Here is a 19,456-nt window from a genome sequence, read left to right as displayed (position 1 = left end):
AACTTGGGGACGTTCTCATCTTTCCCCCTCTGATGTTCATGTCTAAACAAAATATGTCACTATCTTTTAAATTGTTCAAGTGAGATACCTGAGGCTAATTACATGTGATGTTTACACTTTGGTCTCTGAGGGCTGAAACTTAAATAATGAACCTATTTATTTGTTAAGTATCTTTCTTTTCCCTGCTGGTTAACACCCTAGTCCAAATCATCAGCATTTCTCTATTTCTAAGCATTCCTAATGTATCTTAGAGCTCCCATTCATATCAATTCTAAAACTACGCACTTAAGTATGTGTGTAAAGGTGCATATGCATGCTGTTGTTTTTGGGTTTTTTCAAGCATTAGATCTGACTACTGTTAAATACCATGATGTCCTTTTGTGTGCCACTTCTCAAGTGTTTTCTAAACATGGACCCATGACTCGGGCCTGACCGTGAGGAGCACAGCAGCTGTGTGTTCCGTTCCACAAAGATGGAAACGTGTTGTGCCTGTGAGAGACTGCGCTGTTTTCACTTGGTTATCAAGAGCGTACCAGCCAAGTCTCACACTGCTGACCCTCACTCAATGCTCACACCGCCAGTAAACTCGGTGAGGGGAAAGTAGAGCCATGAGATGGCACAAGAGAAAGAGGGATGCAGGCTTTGACACCAAGATTACTTACCAGAAGCTGGTTTTAGCACTGGGTTTTAAGATTAAGAGAAATATTGCTTCTTATTGCTTGATTTGGGTTACCGTTTGCTGTTGAAAAGTTTACTATACAAATACAGTGAGAGTCTGGAATTCACTCTAAAATCAGACTGCTTTCTCTACATAAAAGCTGTTGATTACGTGTCATCATTAGAACATTCTCCTGACTCTGTGTGTACATGTGTTGTGTGTCGTTACATACACACTGTGCTAGAGGGTTTCATGTTACTTGACACATGCTAAAGTCATCTAACAGAAGGGAACCTCAATTAAGAAAACACCTAAGATCTGGTTGTAGACAAGCCTCTAAGGCATTTTCTCAGTCATTATAGGAGAGGGCCCAGCCCATTGTGACCATCCCTGGGCTAGTGGTGCTGGGTTTTATAAGAAGGCAGGCTGAACAAACCACAGGGACCCAGTAAGCAACACTAAGCAGCACTCCTCCATGGCCTCCGCATCAGCTCCTACCTCCAGGTCAATGCCCTGCTTCTGTTCTGACCTCCTTCTATGAAGAACAATGCTGTGGACGTGAAACCAAATAAACCGCATTGTTTATCCTCCACAGGTTTCACTGAAGCGAAAGAAACCTTAAGATACACACAGAACCCAGAAGGACATTTATCACTTTCCACATCCACCTGAGGCAAGGTCTCTCAATGAACCTGGAACTAGATGGGAAGCCAGCACTCCCCAGTGACCCTCCAGTGACTTTAGGGCACAATGCTGGAGTAAAAGGTGCATGCATCATTACACTGGCTTTTTACAGAGGTTCCTTGGACTTGAACTTACAACCCTCACACATGCATGGAAAGCACTCTTACGTGCTTAGTCATCTCCCTAGTCTATTCTTTTATGCTGTTTCAAAGTCTCTGGTGCTCAACACACATACTAGTCAGAGACTATATGGTTCTGCTTGCCTTATCTTGCCTACAGTATCCTTCAGTAACAAGGCTCCATTAACACCATTTGGTAAAACGCTTAAAGGACCTACCGTAATGAGAAGTCAAATTACTATTGCAAATATATTTATGTTCCTCATCTAAAATGACTTTATTCACTTAAAATTAATTAACAGTGAACTTTCATGAATAGCATGACTGCTTTCAAAACAGAAATTAAATCATTGTTTATTCCCTTAAGTTATTAGAAGACAGCCTTAACTAATTGCTCTATTAAGTAACTCAAAAAAAATTAAAAAATGAAAACAAGGCAAGCTTAGCTCCTTACCACTGTTCTCCAATGGAGCAGAGAGAAACAAAGTGACAAAGCAGCTTCCTCTGCTCTCAGAGTAAGTGGTAAACCAAGGGAAGTTAATTTCCAAAGCTCTGTGCAGCACTGAATAACATTAGTTCACTCATGGTTAGAGGAAAGGGGAAAGAGCGAGTTTAAAAAAACTACCTTTATTTATTTCTTTTTCAGTTACATACTTTTAAACAGGGCTGTGTTTCAGTATTCAGACATTCAGGCAATGTTGATTTCATTAGTGTTGACAGAAAAGAAGCATAAAAATGCAAAACATCGTTGGCTTAACCTGAACATACCTGCATTACCTATTACTGACCAGTCTGTGCCAAAGACTTATTCTCTGGCACTAAAATGGAGCACTTAAAAATATTGCTAAAAAGCAAATGTCTACACACTGGCCTTTGCAGCAAATAAGGGTATTCATACTTTAAAATATTTAAGTCCATAATTGGATTAATATACACACCTTCTTATGTATAAGGAGTTCAGATCATATAAACACTGTACAGTCCAAAAAACCCTACTGAGAATAAAACTAAATAGGTTTATGATAAGAAATACAGATATCGCATGTATTTACAAATATCATAGACACACAAATTTGGTCAAATACTGTAAAGAAGTGGTTTCACATTATAAATGGCCAGAATATCCATCTACCTTGCTCAAAGCAAACAAAATAAAACTCAGTATTTAACTCCTGCAGTTCAGATATCATGACAGTGTACAAATGAATGGAAACTGTTGATCAGATTATACAGCGAAGGTTTTCTCAGTTGAGTGTAGGTCTTCGAAATCAAGAAGAAAGATGAGCAACGTCCTGATCTGGGGTGTTCATGTGGGTGCCCAATTTATCAAAGCAACACATTGAACTTTTGGCTAATAAGAAAAATAAATTACAAAATACAATTAAATACCTGTAAATTCAATAATGAAGTAAAAAAATGTGGATTCCTTTCCTTTAATACATATTTTAAATGTTACCTTGAGACAAACAAAAAAATAAATAAGCACACCTGAAGGCTCACAAGTAGGACAGAGGAGAGAGCGTGGCAGGAGCGACAACTTCCTAAGTAAAGATGAGTGTGTGACATGGTCACAGCATCTTTCTAGCCAGTCTGTAGCTCCCGACAACCCGGCTGACAGCATGAGACAAGAAGTATGCCTGTGTCCTTACGTCCTTACAAAGCAGGCTTGCGAAGTGGAATGGACTTGGCTAACAACAGAACTGTTACGCTGTTCATATGCAGGCACTGTGAAAGCTATGGAGGCAAAGCACCCTGCCCACCCTCTCTCCAGAATATTCTCCAATCATGGACATTGTGCTCAAGACAGGGAATTCCAGAGACCTAGCCAAGCTGAATACAAGAGACTCGTGTGCACAGAGGGCAGCAGAGTGGCCCAGTGTTTATTGCTGGGAGTATGATTCTTTTCTTTAATTGAAGAACAACATAACAGGCAGCCACCACTGTATGGCACGTCCTCGGGTTTCTGCTTCTGAGAGAAATGTGGCCATGAGCAGTAAGTAGGCTCTTAAGGGGCTCCAGCCTTACACACTGAAAAGAAGTTCACATTGTCATCCTTTCCTCAGTGTGTTTTTAAACTCTAACACACATTACTTCTCCAGTACTCAGTTCTCGCCATCTATCATGTATTATCATCTGGAAGCAGAGTGACATTAAGCAAATGCTCCTGGCGCTTCTTCGTCTGCAGCTGCACCTCACACAGTGGCGCCACAGAAGCCGAGCTCATATTTCCAACACTGCCGACTTATTGACCGCCACAGTTTGCCAATCCCATAGTACTTTTTCCTCAGTACCTCTGGGCAGTGACTGTACCATGATTTCACAAAGAGAAGGCCAATATGATTCATGAATAACAGTACCATCGGTCATACTGAAATCAATGCAGATGTCACAAAACAGGAACTGTTCAAAAAAGTTGTTTTTAATATTTGGGCAACTGTTTTCTCTGCTTCAGTATCCAGTGGGAGGAAAATTCCTGTTTGATTATGCTTTTATAGAAGACATAAAGAAATCAAATTAGGTACAATTAATTGACATTTGGACACCTGTATTGTTTTCCTATGGAACTGTGTTCATCAATACACTTCATTGGTCCATTCCATTCAAGGATGGGCAAAGCACTCATGTTCTGACAAGATTTTAAAGCTTCCATAAAGTTAAATTAGGGGTGGGGGAATGAATATAAGACAACCACAAAATGAAATATGAAAGTATGACTTTTTTGTTTCAAGAGTGAGTCCTTGAAAATATATGTGGTCACTCTAGAGATGATTTTAATCACGAGACAGCATATAAACATGTAAGTAACTCCCCAGGCTCTGTCTGTGTCCAGTCACTTGTGACGTTGTATGGTTTTCCTTTTCCTTCGTTTGAAAAAGCAGCAGCACCTGCAGATGAAGGAAACATTCCGTCACTACAAACGCACCAAAGTTCCTCAAGGTCGAACTATCACAGCACTCGAGAAGGTGAGAGAATGTAACAGGCTCGTGCAGGAGAGACAGTGAACAACCAGCGAAGCGTGGGTATTAGTGACCATGGCAGTTCCCATGACAGTTCCTGTGACTATTCCTACCAGCATGCCTTCTGCGGACAGCAGGACATTCTGTGCAACACTAACGGGGCCAGTAAGTCCAAAGACTCTGCTCTAAGAACTGAAGTGCTGACTCTCCACTGACCTGCCTCATTTCCCTCAGGACAACTAAGGGTCTCGGGGGCCCTGCCTGTATAGAGCTCACCTGTATAGTTTCTCCCTTTCTTTCTCTCTAGTAGTTATGGTTCCTAAAGCCACTGTTGCAGAAGAATAATGACCTTATTACTAGGGATTTTGTTTTAGTACAAATCAGTTTAGATTCTAAAACAAAACAAAAAACCAACATCGTTCAAGTATATCCTACCATGTTTATGAAGCAGAAAGAGGAAACAGACTAAGTATAGCTAAGACTAGAACTTACTCTGCCCGTTTTTAGGACAGACTCTAAGACGGTGCGGACTGGCCTCAAGCTCACTCTGTAGCTGAGGATGACGAGGAACTCTTGAGCCATTTGCCTTTTTTAAAAAAATCATTTTAAGAGTCAAAGCCTAGTATAAGTTGTTCAATTTTGATCAAACTAATTTTATACTTAACCTTTAAAATCATAAAGCCAAGGCATGTCCATGTTAATATTCAAAAACTATGTATTGAAAACTTATTTTAAATACATAGTTTTTAAAAAACAAACTCAAACACTATTTAATCCTTGTCCTTTTTCCTAGGTTAAATGTATCTAGATATGACTTTATCTTACTGAGGTAACCGGAATAAACAGCAATGAGTGTGAGAGTGTGTATGTCTGTGAATGGCGAAATACTTAGGGGCCTAAATCAGAGCCGCTGCCGTCAAGCAAGGGCTAATACAATGCATTGTTTCAGGAGTTTAAAAAACAGCCACATTTACTTTCAACTACACGGAACTAACACTTTCTCAAGTTTCAGATGTATAAACTATCAGAAGGAGAGACGTAAAAGGAATGTGCTTGGTGGGCAGAGCCCTGAGCCAATGCTCAGAGCCACTTCAGCTGGTCAGGAAGGAGAAACAAGAACGAGGCGGCTCAAGGGCACCCTCCAAAAAGAGTTCGGGTTCAGTCTGGACTGTGTGAGACCCTGTTTCAACTGGAGGGGGATAAAATATTATTCAAGTAAATCTGGACAACACCCACAGGGTAAAAGCTAAAATGAAAAAAAAATGTTATTTAAAAGAAATAGACCAAATATTTACAATATTAAAGACTCTAGTGATATTTCAATGAAACTTCAGCGTTGTTTAATATAAAGGTCATGCTAATGGTATTAAATATTCCTATCTATTATTATGTCATTTTAAGCTCCATAGTACATTCCTTCAAACCCTTTCTAAAGAGCCACTTTAAACTATACCAGCCTTTCTGGAGGGAAATGCAGTCAGCACAGGTCTTGATAAACAGGCTGCCAGCTTGTCTATGCTGCTGTGTTCACACCGCTTTCTTTGGTTTTGCTTTTAGTTATGAAAGCGAAGCTCTTTTCATTTGTTAAATAACCTTTCTTGAATAAGGTGCCCAAGCATTTATTTGAAACTAAATACAGATTTAAAATGAATTCTAACTGCACAGGTCCTTTCAGTTCAAAAACAATGTAACTTTTAGAATAAATCCCACTAAATAGGATGACATACTGTTAAAGCAACTACCACCAGAGGGCACCATTGATGCATGTTCTATAAATGCATCTGCCCACAAAGCAGTGCATTAAAGGAGCAAAGTGAAATGCTAACCTCCTGCTAGTTGTAAAGATCAAAGTCACTTCAAAACCAGTTGATCCATAGTCTTGCTGATTAAGAAATTGTCATCTTATTATCTTGTCTAAGTACTCAATCTGAAACAGAGCTGCTCTCACGACCCTGTCATTTCTGTGCACTTACTATGTTACAATGGTTGTTTGCTGTAGTCTCCCCGACACTAACGAAGCTATGCGATAGCTCACACAGAGCTAGCCCATCAAATGAGCGAAAGTTGCTACTTGTTTAGTACACACTGAAGGATATCCTCATCCACACAACTGAATCCCACAGTAGGCTCTACTTACAACTACAGGTCTGTTCTAAAGCTGGAGTTCTTATCCACGGGGCACGAATCTACCGTGGCCGAGAGAATGAGTATCTCAGTTCCACTATGAGGCCTTTCTGGAGAAAACTGATCTGGACCGCACGCTTTAGATGTTAATCAGTGAGTCTTGGCTTCGATAGTCACATCACACCTCCAATTCACTTCACTCTCTGCCCTCATCACTGAGAAGTTCCTCTTCTCCAGCACACTTTCCTCTGTCCATCTGAAGCATGTTTCCTGACTGGATCTGAGGGTCTTCCCTATCCCTTCTACTACGATTCTCCAGCATCGCCTTTGCTGAAGACTCTGCCTGCATCCAGTCTGTGCCACCCACTGAGGACTTCAGATGCCGGCTCTCCCGCCCTGGCTTAATGAGCACGTAGAAAAGTGCCTTTTATGACAACTAAGAAGTATTTACCTTAAAATTAATACTTTATGTGAAATTCCTTTTCTTCGGATTTCTCAGTTAGGCAAGAGCTATGTATGTAACTCCTTCATGTAGCTACCTATAATCCTACGTCTTCCTCTCTACCCACTTGCAATTAATCTGTCTAAAGAGATGCAACCTTCTCACCTTTTCAAGCTGGCTTAGTTCAGAAAATTTTCACCTTGCCTATACCACTGCTTTTCACCAAAGTTTCCTCTTAAGCTGATCACACCTCTAATCCCATCAAGAAGAGGAAAGAGCTCAAGCTAGCCTGAACTAGAGAGATGGCCCACCTCTACCCCAGCAAAAAGCAGAATTCACAGTCTGAGTCTCTACTTGACAATCTGTCGTGAGTACAGCCACGCCCTCTTGCTCATCAACTTCCTCACTGGTTCTTCACTGGTTACCTACTGAGGCCACACAGCTCTTTAGTCCCTAAGCTGTTTCCATGATCCTCTTACTCCCTCTCTCAGGGAAAAGCAGGAGAGGGAGGCAACAGGGACCGAGGGGAAGCACTGATGTTCCACTCTGTGTGCATACCACAGTCTTTTATCCCTTTATAAGCCCTTTGCTCTCTTCTACAGTGGTTGTGGTGGCTGAGGTACAGCTCAGTGATAAGGCACCTGCTTTACATGTACAAAGCTCTAGATTGAACACCCCTACACAAACACACATGTACATGCACAAGCACACACAAAGCCTTACATATCTAGGACCCAAAACATCATCTAATGGTGTATGTAAGCTTTGAAATTATCTTCAATCAAAGATACAATATTTTCTCCAGTAAATATTAGAATACAATCTAGCAAAATTAGTTCTGTTCATATTCCCTAGTCTCAGAAGATATGAACAATGTGTTATAGAAATGCTAAAAATAATCTGATTAAAAGGCAAAAAAATGTATAAAGAGAGTTCTAACTGAGAGCTTTAATGAAAAGAAGTTCAGTGGGTTCTTGCAACCAACTAGAACAAAGTTTTCCTGAACTCATAGGTCACTATCTTTTTTTTTTTTTTTTTTTTTTTGGTTCTTTTTTTCGGAGCTGGGGACCAAACCCAGGGCCTTGCGCTTCCTAGGCAAGCGCTCTACCACTAAGCTAAATCCCCAACCCCCACTATCTTTTAACAACTACTTTATTTGGCTATAATTCACACGTCATAAAATGTGTCCTCATGATGTGTACAAAGCAGAGATGAGTATTCACAGAATTGTATAAACATCACCACAACCTAACTTCAGAGCCTCTTCATTCCTTAAAGGAGCCCTGCTGTCTCTCAACAGTACCCCCGTTTTCTTCTGCCACAGACAACAACTACTGTAATTTCTGTCCTTTCCTGCCACCCTGTTCACAGTTCATGTAAGTGGAGCTATGTAATAGATGGCATTATTCTGTTCCTGTCACCTCTTTTTATGATAGAATTTGTTTCATTATGGTAAATTGCTTTAGAGAATGATTTAGTAATAATTTACTGTGGTTTCCTACTTTAATCACTGGGATCTAAAGGCCTAGTTTCCAATACATCGAGAGAGTCATCAATGATGTGAGAGATGTATCAGGAAGCTGAGAAGCAGATTAACAAGACTGTAGTAAAATATACAGTGTCAGGTTTAAATGGGGGTTGGGAAAAAAAAGGAGGTGACAAAATCCTCCAGCAGTCCCATTATGTTCTTCATTCTTGTTCTCCAAGGCTCTAGAGAAAAGCCAGAATATCTGCACACACACCCAAAGACTTCATAACTAAGTGAACCATGTCATTCTTGAAAGCCGCATGTACAAAGCATTCTCTGATTACTCTCTACAGACTGGAAGCTTTACCTTGTATATACTAAGATCTACTAATGCAACTACAGTCTCTCCTGCTAGTTTGTGAATCAGAGATGTCGAAAACCTCAGCAGTGTTAACTACTGAATGAACATATAAAGTCAGTCTCTAAAAGGATGTGAACACAGACGGCAGGTTTAACAATGCCCGTGGAGCAGTGCTGGAAGAAGTCTTGTTCTGTGAAGAGCACGAAAGGTAGCCAGTGATGAAGGACAAAGAGGTGTGGTACATTAGAGACAAACTCTGAGCCTCTCCACAGCCGCTCTTTTTCTCATTTCCCTACGGGATGGGTATTAATAGCAGCATTTTAGGGAAAGAAACAAGCCTAACAAAGTACCACCCAGAGGAGCACAAGCACACAGCTAACCCAACCGCAACGGCATGTGCAGACTTGCTACACTGCCATCTACAGAAGAACTGTCCTTAGCACTGTGTCTTACATGCACAAACATAAGCCATTACAGTTAGTTTTTCTATTTAATAACAAGCAAACTATTTTATTTAATAACTAGCAAACTAATTTTGTCTTAAATATACTAAATTTTGTCACACCAGCAATCAACTCTAAAATGAAACTGAAATGGATCACTTCTTGGTAAAAAGAAGTATCCTCAGCAGTTTCTCAGTTTTTTTAAGGATGTAGTAAAGGAAGATGACTGACAGGCTTTAAAACTGACTCATCTAAGGCTTTAGTTCACCACAGAACTGACTCAAAACCTGTACTGAGATTGAGGGAGACATCTAAACACAGAATTCCACTTGAAGGCAAATATCAGAAAATATATAAAATTTAGTATCATTTCTCCCAGGAAGAATATTGTTAAGAACTATTAGAGGCCTTTTAACGTACTGGTTAGTAAATGAAATAAGATTTAGTGATATGGTAGGGGGAAAGAATATGTGTTCAGAAGTTGAAAATAGGAAAATATAAAGTTTAACTCAAAAACTCAGCCTTCTACTTAAGAAGTAACAAAACGTCCATGCTACAAAATGAATGGCAAGCAGAAGCAGGGTGGCATTCTCTGTGCAGCGAAGGAGCGCCCCAAACTACGTCACTTAGAGCGAAAAGCGGCAGCAGGCAAAACAGCTCCTCAACAAGTACTTCTTGCTCTCAAGAGCTAAGGTTACCGTTATCAATTCGTTTGGTTTTACCAATTGTAATCTCTAAATAAACTTTGGTTTAATTGTACTGAATGGCGTTAGATCTTGAAGTTAGTCAGTGGAGCTATGTCTGCCTGCCTGCACTCGAGAACTCACCACATGTTCAGTACTTTCTGGCAGCTACACAGAAAACAAAGGAAAGGGAGAGAGGGAGAGAGAGAAGTCATCAAACACAGCCATGATTAAACGATCACATTGTTTTCCCAAGCACCATTACTACAGGCTACCTCCTAAAAACTAACCTTAAAGTAACATTAAACGCGCAGCGTCCTGCAAGGCCGAGGACTCGCACTTACAGAAAAGCAGTGCTGCAGCAATGCCCATGCAATGTCCCTAACGACCAAAAGCTAGGCGTACTCTATTAATTTTACATAAAAATTTGAGCAGTTTCTAAATAACTATTTTTGTACTAAAAATGTATTTCCTAAAGTAGTACTACTTTCAATAGTTACTAAGATAATCAATTAAATCACTTCTTTTGTGTACTCTATTCTCTACAGGGGGGAAATATAGAATAATTGTATGTAACTATAAAGTTGAAACTTGCAAAGTTATGAGCCAAAAAAATTACTAAAATAAGCAAAAAAAAAAAAAAAAGAAACCCCAAAACAAATGAACAAACAAACCCGTACTTGGTTTCATCCATCACTTCTACTTCCGTAGGGGCTGTAATGGGTGCATTTGACCGTCCCGCCGTGGGGTCATCCGTGTTTAGCTCTCCATTTGTAGAACTTACAACCTGGTTAATAAAGGGACAGGATATTTATATATCAAACACATATATACACACATAACCATATATACTTAGTAAAGTTAAGGCATTTAAGTTATAAAGTTAATATGAGGAACATAAACAACTAGTAGATCATGTGCTTGTCTTCTTCTCCATCTTCTGACTTCTATTTTCTGCTGCTTTCTAGAAAGTAACTCCTACCCAAGGTGTCCATAGTTACTCTGGTGCACTACCTTTTTTGCCACAGTGCACATGACCATCCTCCTTCAGTCTGTAATCTCTGAAACTTCCACCTCACACTGTCCACTTTACGGAGGGAACAAGAGTACCATCCATTCACCTAGTTGCTTAGACCCCACATCCAATGTGTGAGGAAGTCCTGAGATATTCCCCCACATACACACCCTATCTAATCAGTTTCTTACTATCTCCACTGTGACTCCAGTGCAAAAACATGACATCTCTCAAGAGCAAAAACCTGTCAACAAACAGCTATGTGCTTTGACTTGTATTGCAAATAAAATACATTATCCACACAGCAACCAGAGTACTCCTTTCCAGGTATAAACCTAGCTGTGATAATTCCCTTCTGAAAATCCAACTCCTGGCTTCTCACTTAACTTAATAAAAAGCTCTTATTCCTCACCCCACATGCTAATTTCCCATATAACTTAATGTCTGCCCTAGCTCACTGATCTCTTATTACCATCCCCTTAGCTCACCAGCTCCTAAGAGACCAAGCTTCAGGCCTTGGCATTATCCACTGCCACTGGCTAGGACTGCTCTTACTTACAGGCTGTCTTTTGAGATTCCTAGAAAACATCTCTATGACAGGTGTTTTCTATCAGTCTGTCCATGCAGAAAGAGTCTTTATGTTGTACTTTATTTTTGATTCTCTGTATAAGTTATCTGTGTTGACTTTTATTTATTTGTTTTTATTTTTGAGACATGGTTTGGCCCTGGCTATCCTGGAATCTGACCTCACAGAGATCTGCCCGCCTCTTTTCTAAGCACTAGATTTAAAGACTTAACATCTTACTTCATGATGCATTTTTGGTTTTGTTTTGATGTTTTTACTTCCTGATTTATCTACTGTGTTCTTAATATTCTGTATCCATTAAAACTGTTTCATAAGAGCAAGAATCTCATCTCTTGCTCTCTGATATGCCGGACACAGAAGTACTCTATTTGTCAGAGTAAGTAAATATTGCCATTTAAGACTTTAAAGATTAAAAAAAAAAAAACAAAATTCCTAAATTATCAAAGGTCCTATAAATGTATTTAATCGCCCTATTTCTTCTTTCTTAGTACTTCTAAACGTGAAAAGACTCACACCCACCCTTCTTAGTCCTAAACTTCTTCCACTCATTTACTCCTTATCCTAACTCCATCTTTTCTGTGTTTACTTTCAAACTGAGGATTTCCTTAAAAACAGCTGGTGAATCTAAAAACCTATATTCTGTAAGCTTAACTCATCCCCCCCCCATTTTCCTACATATTTCTGCATCTGTTGGCATCAGCTAATCACTTTATATTAAGATGGTCCACACCCAAAACTGGCTATAGCACTGTGAACTGTGCAAGCATGAGATGGACGCCCTCATCTGCTAATCTCTGTGTCCTCGACCATGAAACAGGAGTTGAGTACATATAACCACAGATCGAGGAGTGGGGGCCATGACCACTCTCAGCCAGCCCTTTGCAGAGGTACTTTGCAAAGCAGAAATGAGGGCAAAATGTTATAGACAAGCTCAAGTCAATCACCTAAGCAAACACTTTTTTTTTTTAATTTTACAAATCAAATTCTAAAGATTGGGTCTATTCAGCTGACATTTCTAGACTTTTAACTAAACTGGAAGACTAAATATCAGGGTTCTTCAGGCTGACTTCTCAGCAAAGTTTATAAAAATGACAGATAATCTGAAGTTTGGCATTTCGGAATATAATCAGATGTCTTATAGTTTACTGTTACTATGCTTAAAGACATTTGCTTTGACATTCTAACTTTGGGACAAAAAAAAACCTCTTATCACAGTATTTTAAGAAACTAAATGGACTATATTTTTACTACTAAGTTTCAAAGGGACAGCAGAGAACCTACAAGCAACTTGGAAAACCAGCCACCCAGAGTCAGATCAGACGGATGAGTCTCAAAGCCGCAGCCCCTTTGTCAGCAAGTATCTATCAGTGGGGAGGGCGGCAAGTGGCTGGAAAGGGATCTGCCATGCAGTCCAGGCTCTCTCTGCCCCCAGGTGCTGGCTCCTCCATGCCCAGCTCATAGGCACGTATTTTCAAATCCAAACACATACTTTCCAAATATAAAAAAATGATAAGGCTACTTATTATAACATCATGGGTTCACAATATCAATGAACCAGATAGACATCTAACCAATAAATATATCAGAAATACTAAAACACGTACAAACATAAACTCTTTCTCTAAGGCACTCACTAATTAAAGACCACACTGTTACATGAGATAGTTAACATAATGTGCTTTAGAGGTTATAAAAGAGCCAGTAAACAATAAATTACTGCATACTTAAAACTATAACTAGAGCATAATTGATACTTTGCATTCTAAAAGATAACCCACAGTAAAACTGGCATTCTGTGGACCACAGGTCTGATTTGACATAACTAGTTTTCATTGTTTTTCAACAAGATTAGGAAGATTTCCAACTTTCACTAACAGATGCATTAATTGTATCACATTTTTTTCTGAGCATTCAAATCTTTGGAGAAGTTATCAAAAATGTTATTAAAATAGGAGATTACAATAAATGAGTCACACTGATTCACACCAATGCGGCTCACCAGGAAACTTCCTAAGCTAATGAACATGGAATTATTTACATAACAGAAACAATCAGTACATCCTTCTACAAATGCTTTTTTGCAGATGTCAGCACCCCAGAAACCTATGCAGAAAAGATGGAATTATGGACTTTGTTCCTCATTATCAAGTGTGCATTATTAACGATCTGACACAGAAAACTGAGACTTGTTTTAGAAATGTTTTGAGTAAAGCACTATACACAATTAGCATAATGGAAAACTGTCTCCAAAGTGAAATTACTCTTCCCACATCAGACCATGCATATTCGCTAACACTGCAAGATACTTCTGCTTACATGAGTTTAGTATCAGTACTATCTATATTTGAATTTATATGTACATGCAAAGAAATCAAACAGCCTATTTATTATAGCAATTTCTATTATTTTCATTTTCCTTAACTGCACTTCTCTTTCGCACGATTTGTGATTTTATAACTGTCTTTGCTCAGGTTCCCAAAGAACACCATTCATAAGGCTCAAATAAAAAGCTTTCCAACTATAAAAGAGGTCGTTCAGCACACCAGTATCTTCAATATTTTTCTTCTTCCTTTTGCTTACAGGTGCGAACTATCACTGAGTCTATGAGCGAGCTAACTGAAGCTGTCCTACGACGAAAGCACGGCTACAGTGGGATTGTATCACTATTCTCTGTTAAGACAGGTACATTTCAAACCTAGTTTTAGAGATCTGACTGACCAAGGAAAAGCACAGCAGACTGGGGTGGCAACAGCGCTCTTCCATTCCTGGCCCCCAGATCCACCCAAACTCTACTTCCTCTCATCTCTACTACTCAGTCAGGCAACTCGGCTACAGCACGTTCTTTAAAGACACTTGTAACCCAGAGTGTGGGCCTTGGAGTTGGGGCAATCCTCCCTTTGCCTCCTAAGTGTTATGATTACAGGCATAAGCTAACACACAGACTTTTTTATAGTCTCTGACTCATACTCCTATCCCCTTAATCAAGTCTTTATCAAAGTAATGTTTAAGCTTCCAGGGTAAAATGACAGACTGAAACTGCTTCTTTGTGGCACCCTGAAGAAGAGAGTCAAGAAGAGAAAATTAAGATTCTATTCCCAAGAGAAACGGTGGAAAAACACTGAAATCACAAAGTGATAGGTCCAATGGCAAATACAGATATAGAGGGAAAAGTTCCTGCAAGGTCCAGGGGAAGAAGAACACAACTCCTGCACTGCTTCCACACAGATCCCAAGGAAGAGGAGGCACGGAAGTGCCATCTTAAGCTAAGCAAGGAGCCCTTGCTGAAAAGAAACCAGCAATCCTACCCAAAGAACCAGCACATAGCACACCCTGAAAACAGCTCACACTTCTGGTGTAACAAACCCCATCAGTATAGAAGAGGTCCTTCCTGCCACCCCCTGTGCCTCAGCGTGCTGTGACAAGGTAACAACTTAAGAGGGAACCTTGTGTTTAAGACTAAATTACCCTGGGAGCCTGATAACAAGGAGCAATCATAGGCCCAGGAGCCTGGAACCAGCCATATGTAGTGTTAACTAAGATATAATTACAGCAGGTAGTCATAAGGAGAGAAAGAGTCAGCAGCCTCCTCGGCTTGGGCAGTAACCCACCTTTAATCACTAAGAGCTTGACCTATCACTTATGAATTATTGTGAATTCCAAGAAGCCCAAACCAGTCATCAGCTGACAAGCCAGCCTCTGAACCATGTATGTGCCCCAAGGCTCACTACCACAGGACTGAGAACTGTGCGGTGCCTGCCGCTGGACTGCCTGACATCTGCAGCCTCCAGCAGAATGCAGTGCCAGGCAGGGTTTTTTTTTTTTTTTTTTTTTTAATTAACTTGAGTATTTCTTATTTACATTTCGAGTGTTATTCCCTTTCCCGGTATCCCCCTAACCCCTCCCCCTCCCTTCTCTATGGGTGATCCCCTCCCCATCCTTCCCACATTGCCGCCCTCCCCACAACAATCACATTCACTGGGGGTTCAGTCTTGGCAGGACCCAGGGCTTCCCCTTCCACTGGTGCTCTAACTAGGCTATTCATTGCTACCTATGAGGTCAGAGTCCAGGGTCAGTCCATGTATAGTCTTTAGGTAGTGGTTTAGTCCCTGGAAGCTCTGGTTGCTTGACATTGTTGTTCAGAAGGGGTCTCGAGCCCCTTCAAGCTCTTCCAGTTCTTTCTCTGATTCCTTCAACAGGGGTCCCGTTCTCAGTTCAGTGGTTTACTGCTGGCATTCGCCTCTGTATTTGCTGTATTCTGGCTCTCTCAGGAGAGATCTACATCCAGCTCCTGTCTGCCTGCACTTCTTTGCTTCATCCATCTTGTCTAATTGGGTGGCTGTATATGTATGGGCCACATGTGGGGCAGGCTCTGAATGGGTGTTCCTTCTCTGTCTCTGTTTTAATCTTTGCCTCTCTATTCCCTGCCAAGGGTATTCTTGTTCCCCTTTTAAAGAAGGAGTGAAGCATTCACATTTTGATCATCCGTCTTGAGTTTCATGTGTTCTATGCATCTAGGGTAATTCAAACATTTGGGCTAATAGCCACTTATCAATGAGTGCATACCATGTGTGTTTTTCTGTGATTGGGTTACCTCACTCAGGATGATATTTTCCAGTTCCATCCATTTGCCTATGAATTTCATAAAGGCATTGTTTTTGATAGCTGAGTAATATTCCATTGTGTAGATGTACCACATTTTCTGTATCCATTCCTCTGTTGAAGGGCATCTGGGTTCTTTCCAGCTTCTGGCTATTATAAATAAGGCTGCTATGAACATAGTGGAGCACGTGTCTTTTTTATATGTTGGGGCATCTTTTGGGTATATGCCCAAGAGAGGTATAGCTGGATCCTCAGGTAGTTCAATGTCCAATTTTCTGAGGAACCTCCAGACTGATTTCCAGAATGGTTGTACCAGTCTGCAATCCCACCAACAATGGAGGAGTGTTCTTCTTTCTCCACATCCTCGCCAGCATTTGCTGTCACCTGAGTTTTTGATCTTAGCCATTCTCACTGGTGTGAGGTGAAATCTCAGGGTTGTTTTGATTTGCACTTCCCTTATGACTAAAGATGTTGAACACTTCTTTAGGTGTTTCTCTGCCATTCGGCATTCCTCAGCTGTGAATTCTTTGTTTAGCTCTGAACCCCATTTTTTAATAGGGTTATTTGTCTCCCTCCGGTCTAACTTCTTGAGTTCTTTGTATATTTTGGATATAAGCCCTCTATCTGTTGTAGGATTGGTAATGATCTTTTCCCAATCTGTTGGTTTTAAAGGTGTAGAGACTGCCAGGCGTGGTGGAGCTTGTTTCTAATCCCAGCACACACACAGGGGAAGTGCAGGCTGGTTCTCTGTAGGTTCAAGGACACCCTAGAGGGTCCAGGGCAGCTAGGAAAACATAGAAAGATCGTGTCTGGTCTGGTTATAGGTCTGAATGCTGTGCTTGCTCTTCCAACTTGAAACTCACTAAGGAGACAGACACATCTAGACATCCCAGAGTGTATAAAACACATTTTTTGTGGTCCACTTTCTCTTTGATGCTGCTGGTTTTTGATTCTATATCCTGAATTAATTTTCTTATTGAGGCTTGGCCGTCTAGGAATCACTGGTTGTTTTTAGAAGTAGACTTTTGGATTCTTTGCTTGACATTTCAACTCTTTCACTAACTTATTGGCTCCTGGATATACCGTGCCTTTTCATGTTTCTGTCTTGTGAGCTGTGTCCACTGGTTATCTCTTATGTGTGTCTCAGCTGGTTTCTAATGAGAAGCCTAGTTAGAACAACCCCAGGACCATTTAGGAGGAACAAAATACACTGATGTAACAGAGGAAATTAAAAAAACAGGCGTGATATAGAAACGCACTTAAGGTCAGTCACAGTCCACTAAGGTACTGCAGAACAGAAAAGGCCAAAAGAATGTAGTGTCCTGTGAAATTTAAGGGAGGAAACAGGTGAAGAAAACCAACTGAAACTCCAGTCCCCATGTACTCTGGTCATTACCCTATGCAAAACAGCACAGAAACAACAGAAAGAGCAACGCCTCAGCTGACCTGACTTTCCCTGATGAGCATGGATGTAGAAACTCTCAAGCTTTTGAATTGAAAAAAAAAAAAAAAAAAAAAAAACCACTAAAAAGAATCATACTTCATGATTAAATTTACTTCCTTACAGAGGATTTACTATATACATATGAATAAATGCAATGCTACATGTAAATATCCTTGGGGGGGAAATCACATGAGGATCTCACTGATGTAGAAAACGACTCTAACAAAGTCCTGCACCTCCTCAACCAAAACTCTGGAAAGGACTAGAAGGAGCAGGCCTCAGCACCATGAAAGGACTAGAAGGAGCAGGCCTCAACATCATAAAAGCTATAAACAAACGCTATATTAAATGGGACCACGAATGACATAAAGATAGAAAGGTATTCTATTCAGTACTTATAGTTTTGGCTAGATCAATACAGCATTAAAAAGAAATAAAAGGCATACAAACAGGAAAGGAAGAATCTATCCCCATTGGCTGACAACAGAGTTCTATACTTCAGAAGACCTGAAGAATTCCAGTAGAAAGCTTTAACACCTATTAAACAATTTCAGCAAAGCAGCTGGGTACATAATCCATACTCAATATGCAGTAGCTCCTTTACACCAATAACACATTTGCTGAAAGAGATCGGAGCAAAACTTCATTCACAAGAGCTTCAAAGCACAAATACCTCATACCAGAACTGAGCAAAACATGAGGGACAATGAAAAATTTAAAACTTTAAAAAGAGAAATTTAAGAAGATATAGACAATAGAAAGAATTCCCATAATCATAAATTCACAGAATCAATATTATGAAAATAGCTATCAAGCAAATATATTACAAGTTCAATGTAATCCCTATCAAAATTTAAATGACATTTCCCACAGGACTAGAAAACAACTTAAAACTCACCTGGAAGCACAAGGCGTCCAATGGCCACAGCAATCACAAGCATTAAGAGCAATGGTGGGGATACAGATGCCAAGTTATACTACAGACCTTAATAGTAGACCAGCAGTGTACTGGCACAGAACCGGACACACAAACCAATGCAACACAATGAAAGGCCCAGACACAAACCTAGTGTGGTTACAACCACAACACACACTGGAGTAAAGACAGCCTGCTCAGCAAAGGTGCTTGGAAACTGGGTATCTGCACGAGAAGAATAAGACAAGATCCCTATCAACCCTCCTGCAAAACACTCAATTAAAATGGACTAAAGCCCTCATGTGAAACCTGGAGCCCTAAAGCTACACAAGAAATGGAAAACATTTCAAGACACCTACATCACTGAGAATATTTTGGAAAAAACTCCAAAAACTGACAACGGAGACTACATGGAATTGGAAAACTTCTGCACAGAAAAGAAAATTGGCAAAATGAAGAGAATCTATGGAAAAAAAGTTTGTTAATTATACATCTGAATGAAGGTTAATATCTAACCTATTCTATTAAAAAATCCTAAAAAAATTAAAACACCAAAATTCAAAGCAATAAATTGGCAAATTAATTTAATACTTTTATGAAAACAAGAAATACAAATGACTGGTCAATGCACAAAAAGTACCCAAGACCCTTAGGTGGCTGGGAACAGGGAATGAAGACTCCCTCTTATCTTGAATCGGCCCAGCCAGCATAAAAAAACCAAGTAACCAGGCATAGGGGCACGCACACTCCTTTCATCCCTGCACTAGGAAGCAAAAGCAGGCAGATGTCTGGGAGTTTGAGGCTGACAGGCTGTATAGTAAGACCCTGTCTTAAAAAAAGAAAAAGAAAACAAAAACTCGACAGCAATAGAGTAATGATAGCGGTGGGAGGAGAAGTGGTATGCTCTTCTAGAGGGCCAGTGAAGTAGTACAGTTGCTGTAGAAATCAAGATGAACT

At 40.1% G+C, this 19,456-nt stretch overlaps 1 protein-coding gene across 41 annotated transcripts in view; it reads right to left on the bottom strand.

The window, feature by feature from the left end:
* Window positions 1-2,072: 2,072 nt before the first annotated feature.
* The window catches only part of Csnk1g3 (casein kinase 1, gamma 3), an 87,264-nt gene continuing 69,880 nt past the window's right edge, over window positions 2,073-19,456 (bottom strand). For 24 of the 41 annotated variants that reach the window (NM_001393750.1, XM_087593415.1, XM_087593423.1 and 21 more), the window contains 3 exon segments: window positions 2,073-4,346; window positions 10,084-10,107; window positions 10,620-10,726. In NM_001393750.1, coding sequence (NP_001380679.1) covers window positions 4,292-4,346; window positions 10,084-10,107; window positions 10,620-10,726 — 186 coding nt within the window. In that variant the 3' untranslated portion in view covers window positions 2,073-4,291. 41 annotated transcript variants of the gene reach the window in all.

Source organism: Rattus norvegicus, chromosome 18, assembly GCF_021556685.1.
Source record: "Rattus norvegicus strain SHRSP/BbbUtx chromosome 18, alternate assembly SHRSP_T2T, whole genome shotgun sequence".
Taxonomy (NCBI): domain Eukaryota; kingdom Metazoa; phylum Chordata; class Mammalia; order Rodentia; family Muridae; genus Rattus; species Rattus norvegicus.
The sequence above is the reverse complement of the archived record's forward strand: the minus strand, read 5'-3'. Positions and strand labels throughout refer to the sequence as shown.